This window comes from Pinus tabuliformis, chromosome 1_2 (assembly GCF_031772625.1).
Source record: "Pinus tabuliformis cultivar Carrire ecotype Pingquan chromosome 1_2, CPIR1, whole genome shotgun sequence".
NCBI classification, from domain to species: domain Eukaryota; kingdom Viridiplantae; phylum Streptophyta; class Pinopsida; order Pinales; family Pinaceae; genus Pinus; species Pinus tabuliformis.
Genome location: NC_142298.1, coordinates 58,588,723 through 58,596,893, shown reverse-complemented (window position 1 = coordinate 58,596,893; position 8,171 = coordinate 58,588,723). Strand labels below are relative to the sequence as shown.

Below are 8,171 nucleotides of genomic sequence, written 5' to 3'. Positions count from 1 at the left end.
CCTCTTCGGATCAGCATCCCCACTCCTCTCCCCCTCAATCCTCTCAGCCTTCTCCTGACACTCACTCCATTAGGATTACCAGAAGTTCATCAAAGGAGCTTAGTGCACCCAATGACATCCCCAAAAAGCATGGACCAGGCAGGAAAACGGCCAAGCAACATAGAGAAGAAAATGCGCAAAAAGATATAGCAATGGGATCTCAGACACCCATAGAAACCTACATCCTTGGACTCTCGGACAAGGAAAACAACATCAAAGGTAAAGAGAGGCGGGCACCTCTCCATATCTCCGGTAAACCATGATGAAGCTGCTATCCTGGAACAGCAGGGGACTAGGGCACCCCTCCAAGAAAGCTGCCCTCAGGGAGTTAATTCAAAGTGAAAAGCCTGACATCATACTCATCCAAGAAACTAAGCTAGACCAATCTGAAATCAACAGACTCATCAATCAACAAAAGCAATACAGAGGCTGTACTAGTGAAGCCAGAGGAGCCTCGGGGGGCATATTAACGATGTGGGATGATAGCAAATGGACATGCAGCTTCTCCAAAATCCATCAGAACTGGATAAGTATAAAACTGGAAAGTAAGACCAACGGAACAGAGGTCAAGATATACAATGTTTATTCACCAAACCAATACAGGGAAAAGGAAATCTGCTGGAATACTCTGAATACAAATATAGAAGAAGATCAAGATAGCAATATCATCCTGGCAGGGGATCTAAACCTGGTCATGCACTCTAATGAGAAAAGAGGTGGTAACTTTAGCTCAGACCCTTTCAGAAACAGGCTTGAACAACTTATGAATGAAAAGGATCTAGTAGATATCAAGCCCAAAAATAGAAGATATACATGGAGCAACAGGCGTCTAGGAGCAGGAAATATTATGGAAAGGCTCGACCGCTTCCTAGTCAACATCGCCTTCTTATCTACCTTTTCATCCGGTCAGTCAGATATTCTCAACACCTCCGCCTCGGACCATTACCCAATCACTCTCACACTGCATAGAAATAGTCAGATGGGTCCTATTCCTTTCAGATATTCCCCCTTATGGAACCGAATCCCAACAGCAAGAGATGCGGTTTTGCAAGCATGGACCCAGCACGTGGAGGGCTCACCGGCTTATATTTGGGAAACTAAGCTGAAGCAAACTAGGCAGGCCCTCAATACCTAGGCAAAGAGCAGCTACCAGGAACCTGAGCACGCCAAAAAAGACATAAAAAAGAGCCTTGAGACCGTTCAGCAAAATATTGAAGCGGCTGGCCTTACACAGCAAGCAAAAGAAGATGAAGTTCGATTGTATACCCAGCTGAAACAAATAACCAGAGAGGAGGAGATCAAATGGAGAATAAAATCAAGACAGTTGTGGCTACGTGAAGGAGATAAGAATACCTCATACTTTCATAAACAAGCCACAGTCAGGAAAGCGAGAAACACTGTGAGTGTAATCAAAGACAGTGAAGGGAAAAGCCATGAGACTCAAGATGCCATAAAAGAAGCAGCAACAGCTCACTTCAAAACTCTACTATCTGAGGACAAGAGCGAGGTGGATTATTCAAGTCTTCTCCAACACATGACCAGAGACGTAACTCAAGAAATGAACAACAATCTCATGCAAGAGATAGAAGAGGATGAGGTTCAAAAAGCAATCTGGAGTCTCCATCCGTACAAAGCTCCAGGTCCTGATGGATTTCCAATAAGCTTTTATAGAGAATTCTGGCATTTAATCAAAAAAGACCTTCTAAAGATGATTCGTTGGTCCCTTCGGAAAGGTAAATTGGGGGGTTTCACCAATTCAACCTATCTAGCTCTAATCCCAAAAGAAAATAGGCCCTCCTCCTTCTCTCGATTTCGGCCTATATCACTCTGCAACTCATCTTATAAAATCATCACTAAAATTCTCTCTTCTAGGTTAAAGTCTTATCTCCCCTTATTAATCTCAGAAAATCAAGGAGGATTTCTAGCCAATAGACACATCACAGATTCTATTCTTCTTGTGCAAGAAGCTATACATTCTAGCATAAGTCGAAAGGAGAAAGGTTTTGTTTCAAAACTTGACCTTGCAAATGCATTTGATAGAGTCAGGCATTCCTTTCTCTTTGCAGTATTACACAAAATGGGATTCAATGCCTCCTTCATAAACATGATCAAAGCTTGCATCTCAAATCCTTGGATCTCCCCCTTGGTAAATGGCCGCCCATGCACTACTTTCCAATCCTCCAGAGGACTAAGGCAAGGTTGCCCCCTGTCCCCCTACTTATTCATTCTTATGGCTGAGTCCTTTAGCAAAGCATTAGATTATAACCGAAGAAATGGCCTCATCACTGGTATTCATTTTGAGCAAGGAACCAAGAGCATCAACCACTCCCAATTTGCAGATGACACCCTCTTGATGGGAGGTGCCTCGGTTACCATTGCAAGGCGTTTTAAAAAGATATTGGATCAATTTATGGAATACTCAGGAGGACAAGTGAATCAAGTTAAAAGCTGTGTCTATGGATGGAATGTTTCGAATCACACCATATACAGTATTGCCAACATTCTAGGAGTCTCATACAAGCTGGACTGGAGTCACTTCACTTATCTTGGGATGCCAGTTAGTATGGGGTCTTTGAAGATCGATACTTGGAATGGAATTCTTGATAAGATCAAAAGGAAGATTCAACAATGGGGATCTATGTGGCTGAACCCGGCTGGTCGCCTAGTTCTCTTAAAATCAGGATTAATTTCTTTACCAATCTATTGCTTCTCTCTAATCCAAGCACCAATGGCTTTCCATCATAAAATGGAGAAAGCTCTCAGACACTTCCTCTGGCAAGGAGGGAAGACGGAGAAAAAAAAATTCAACCTGGTTAACTGGAATCATGTTATTCAACCTCTCGAGAAAGGAGGACTTGGGATAAGGACACCAAATCTGCTAAATTTAGCTCTAGGAGCTAAAATTGTGTGGAGACTAATTACAGGGGATTCAGCTTGGTGGAAAACAGTTCTTGAAGCCAAATACTTGAACAGCACTCGACATCAAATGTTGGATACCACTATTCCCAGCAGAGACAGCACCAACATCTGGAAATTGTGCAAGAAGATCATCCCCCATATGGCCCAACATATTTCAAAAATTCCTGGAGAAGGGGACAGCATTAGTATCTCATCTGACAGAATCTTAGGCCACAGCCCTATAGGATCCAATCCTGAAGCAATCCCAGCGATCAATTGGCTCAATAACAAAGGAATCTGGAATTTAGCTCAAATAACACAGTGGGGAAATCAATCTCAAGCCTGGATAGGCTGGACCTTTCCGGACTTCCCCAGAGACCTTGAGCCAAGCTTCCTAACTCTAAAAAATCTATTGCATAGTAAAGCCACGGTACAAAAAGGGATCAAAGACAGCTACCGCTGGGACCCCTCAGGAACTCCTTACACAACCAAAGCAGGGTATCAGCATTTGTGTGAAAGCACCTTTCCACAGGCCATCTGGGTGCATTGGAAATTGGCATGGAAGTCGGAAGCCCCTCCTAAAGTAAAATTTTTCTTCTGGCTTCTGCTGAAAGGAAAGATCTTAACAGCAGAAAACCTTAAAAAAAGGGGCATATTGGGGCCCTCTAGGTGTCCAAATTGTTGCCAAGCTGAAGAAACAATGCAGCATCTGTTCCTGGATTGTCAAGTGGCTAAGAACTGTTGGAAAAATATGGCCTCAATAGGGGAGATCGCATGGGAACCAAAGACATCTATAGCTGAAACAGTAATTAGTTGGAAGAAAATTTGCCCTTGGAGAGACAAGAAAGGAAAATTAACTCAGAGAATATGGAGCACAATACCATTAACCCTTGTCTGGAGCATTTGGCTGGCCAGAAATAAAAAGGTCTTTCAAGACAAAGATTACAATGTAAGAGTAATATGCTACAAAGCCAAGAGTTTAGCTGTGGAAGCAATCATCACCCGCACTCAAGGCTCGATTGTGGCTTCTCAATACAGTGCAGAAGAAAGGAACCTGATCAATTATGGGAACGGAGGTCTATTAAGTAATCCAGCAATGAGAAAAGAAAAATTGCAGACGAAGGAGACCAGCAATGTCTGGAAACTGCGGCCCAAAGAAGAAGAATTTGCTCTATGGCTGAGCAACTGCAATAGGTACCAACTGTTTTTCGATGGGGCCTCAAAATCAAACCCTGGCAAAGCAGGAGCAGGAGGCCTGATTCGCAATGCAAATGGTGAGACAATTCTCCATTATGAATGGGGGTTGGGTGAGATGTCAAATAATAGGGCCGAGGGTCTGGCACTGTTTCAAGGTCTCACGCAACTGACAAAGCTAGGATTAAAATAGGTAACTATCTTCGGTGACTCGGCTATAATAATCCGACTCATGGTGAATAAGCAAATATCGCCGAACACTCTTCTACAACAAATAATCAGCAGAAATCAGATTCTTCAGGATATGGTGGAGGATGTCAACTACTACCACATCCTTCGTGGTCTCAACAAAGACGCGGACAGATATGCCAACAAGGCTTGTGATCGCCCCAAAGGACACCTCAGCTGCAACAACATCCCGTCCACCTATCCATTACCATGATCATGCATTCAACCAAGGTCAAAGGCACTATAACCAATAGAATCCGCAAGCACAGGGAAATCAGCAGAGTAGCGGACAACGACGTCAAGGAAGTAAGGAATTGCAGCAGTAGCCAGATCAGGCAATCAAATCAACACCCTCTATTCAACTGCTCCCAAGGTTCACACGAATGCAGTCAACCTTTTATGCGCAGGGCAGGCATGGTAGATGGGAACTTGTTCAGAAACAGGACTAAGAATCGTGCCCGAAGTGTGGGAATCCATCGCAACTCAGGCAGAAATCGTCCCGCCAGACAGAGCACCTGCTTCAAATCAGATTCGCCTTGGACCGCGTGGACCAATTTTGGAATCAGCAATCAGGATGAAGCCCGCCCTAATGGCACAGACGCGCTATTTATAACTAAACAGAGCCTCAGCCTTCGCCATTCTGGTGAGGCACTCTGTGTTCGTCCCTTTAGAGTTGCGTCCTTTGCTGAGTTAACCTCTTCTGCAAGAGACGCTGGTCTTCAAACTGCCGTGGAATCAGTGAGCACTAAGAGTCATTCCCAAAAACTCTGTACCAGAGAGCTTTCAGCTGCAGAGAATAGAGAGTTTATCCTCCAGAGTTACCACGCCCGAGAAGCGAACCCCATGGAACGAGATGAGCAATGTTTCCACTGCCGTGACCTCCAGGCGGAGTTTGAAGAAGTGCGCGCTCAGCAAAGGGCGTTAGAAGACCAAGTCCGCAGCATGGACGCTAGTCATGCTGATCAAATCCGGACTCTGGAAACAAAGTTTGATGAGCAATACAGAATTCTTCATGACAAATACCGTGCTGAAATGAATTTCTTTCTTCATCGAGTTCACTCATTGCACGAGCAGTTCAACAACCTCAGTAACAGATGCGCTCATGCTGAAGAATCAATTACAGCCCTCAGATATATGATGGAGAATAAATTCAAAGAAGCTTCCTCCTCTTCCAGCGCCAAACCAAACGAGGCTGAACAAAACCTGGAGGACTCCACAGCGCGAAAGATCAGCCACATAGATATTGATTAGTTATGTGTTGCAGTTGCAAGTTTTGGTGTCTTCAGTTTGTTCGAATATATAGTAGTAAAAGATGTTACATAGATAGAAGCAATAGGATCAGGATCAAGGAACAGAACTATTTTGTATTTCCTTGGGTCTATAATGCTCAAGAAGCACTTCATGTATGGCAAGATGCCTCTCACTTTTTTCAATCTAATATATAGCAACCGAATTTGTCAAAAAAAAAAAGTTGCTGCCAGGATAGCAGTGCTACTAATTGCTGTCAGAACTCAACACTGGAGGAAAATGTTCAATGCGATGAGTTGGATATGAAGCTAACTAATAAAAACATTGAAGGTAGCGTGGAAAGTCATCCCACTCGCTCAAGCAAACACGCTTTACAATATGCGAGGGGCGGGATGGAACAGAGACTTCAAATGGAGATGTTTTGATATTTCCAGATATGATCAGATACAAGGGGTTGACACACTTTGATGTTGATACCTTTGTGGAAGAGGTGATTGTCAAAGATACAGAATGGCTTTCAGGAAATCCTGAAATACTCACTGGATCACATATCTTTGTGTGTTCACATACTAGTCGAGATCGAAGGTGTGGTGTTTGTGGACCTGCTCTTATCAAGAGATTAAAAGAAGATATAGAATCTCGAGGCCTTAAAGGTCATGTAGCTGTGAGTCCATGCTCACACGTTGGTGGTCACAAATATGCTGGGAACCTTATAATATATGGTCCAAATGCTGATGGTGAAGTTACTGGTCACTGGTATGGCTATGTTACTCCAGATGATGTGCCAATTCTCCTAGATCAGCACTTTTACAGATCTATTTGACTACCTTCCCCTGACAAAGATACTGCGAAGGAGTTGAAGTCTATACTTGATTTCTTGCAGTCTTCCTCCCAAGCATTGCATATTTTTCCCAAGGTAGAAGAGTTGATTCATAAAGAGAAAGAAAAGCAGGACAAGTTAATTCAGAAACATATTGTAGTAGTTGATAGCTATGATAAGAAGATACCAAGTAAGGAGATTGACAGTCGCATAGCTTCTCATGAACAGAAGCTTATATCTTATGTCATCTTCACTTACCATTATATCGGCAATGCAAGGTTACAGTTGGTCAATGTATCTCAGTTTGTTTTATTTAGCATTATTTGTTGAAACTGTATTTGATAGGCCAAAGCTAGGTTGATTTCAAGAAAAAGGAGGTGAGATACATCAGAATGGTTAACAGGAAACTGAGAGCTAGGAACAGGGTTATGAAGAGACAAATTGAAGAGTTGAAGCTGTAGCTAAGCCAGTGGGAAAGATCTCCTTAAGGAAGTCACACATCAAGTAAGGTTATGTTCCAAATTTTGATGGTTTTCCTTGTTGCATTTTTTCTTGAAGAATCATACGTCTCCACTCAGTTTTGAAAAGCTTTGGAGTAGCTGAAAAGAATATTTAAATATAAGGAAGCCCAAGATAGCAAACTTTTGGTATTAAGCTGTGTTTTGGTGATTACACAGCAGTTTCGTAGCGTGCTACGAAACTGCTGAAGATGATGCCTAATGCACAGCAGTTTTGTAGCGCGCTACGAAACTGTTGTAGCTACATAATTAAAACTCAGTCAACCAATTTTGAGGGACCGAGGGAAAATTTTTGAAAAAGGAATTTCTTCAAAGGATCATGTAACAGGTGTCAACATTCAACAAGGGAAAAACAGGTGGAGGAAACATATATTTGAACTTTAAACTTTTTGTTATAAAGTGATCATAGTTACTACAGTTCATGATATGTCAGACAGCTTGGAGGAGGTTTTGTCTTCACACATGGGAAAGGTCGACAGCACATAAAGGACGTGGCACTCTAATACATTTTTGTATAATCAAGGAAGAAGGACATGGTTCATTGGTTTCGAATATCTTTAAGGAAAACCAAAAGCAGATAAACAGGGGCAGTTTCCTACTTTTCAGGAGCAATTGAGAAGATGTGACATTAAGGGCCAGCAGGCAGCTACAAACACCTACCACAGCAAAATTAAAAGAGACCACTTGTCAAAGAACGAGAATTTATTGTAATTAATGCTATTATTAGCATGATATGGAGTTAGACTCCTATTTTCCCTAGGTTTCTAAAAAGTCTAGTTAGCAGTTTGTTACATTTAATAGGTAGTTAAAGTTTGAATAGGTGTCATAAGAAGTAGAATTCGAGTTCCCCTCATGTTGGAGGAGGAATCTCAGCTTTGTAAAAGAATTCTATATATAGGAGAGAGGGCAATGTACCAAGGGTTGGAAAATTATTCAAAAAAGCTCTGATATTTGGCTTTATGTAAAGACTCTGTTTAGTAATGCAAGATTGGCTTTGCTTCTCAGGAATCAAGAGGGATTCGATGCTCAGAATGTGTTGTATTATTCTTTCCTCAATATTTGCAGTAGTATGAATGTGTAATTACTTAGAAATCACTCATGGTGCTCTAACTTCCTTTATATATTCATAGACTATGTGGTCCTATATGTTGCTAGTATGTTCTAAATGTGTTGAATCCTGAATGCCCTGACTTCTATGTAAGGTTGATATCATTGTTAGACTGAAA

At 42.0% G+C, this 8,171-nt stretch overlaps 1 protein-coding gene across 1 annotated transcript; it reads left to right on the top strand.

Annotated features, from left to right (window-relative positions):
• The first annotated feature begins 6,043 nt into the window (after positions 1–6,043).
• On the top strand, positions 6,044–6,430 carry LOC149204420 (altered inheritance of mitochondria protein 32-like). Its single transcript, XM_089397117.1, has one exon. It carries the CDS (start codon positions 6,044–6,046, stop codon positions 6,428–6,430), a length of 387 nt encoding a protein of 128 aa, XP_089253243.1.
• The last annotated feature ends 1,741 nt before the right edge of the window (positions 6,431–8,171 follow it).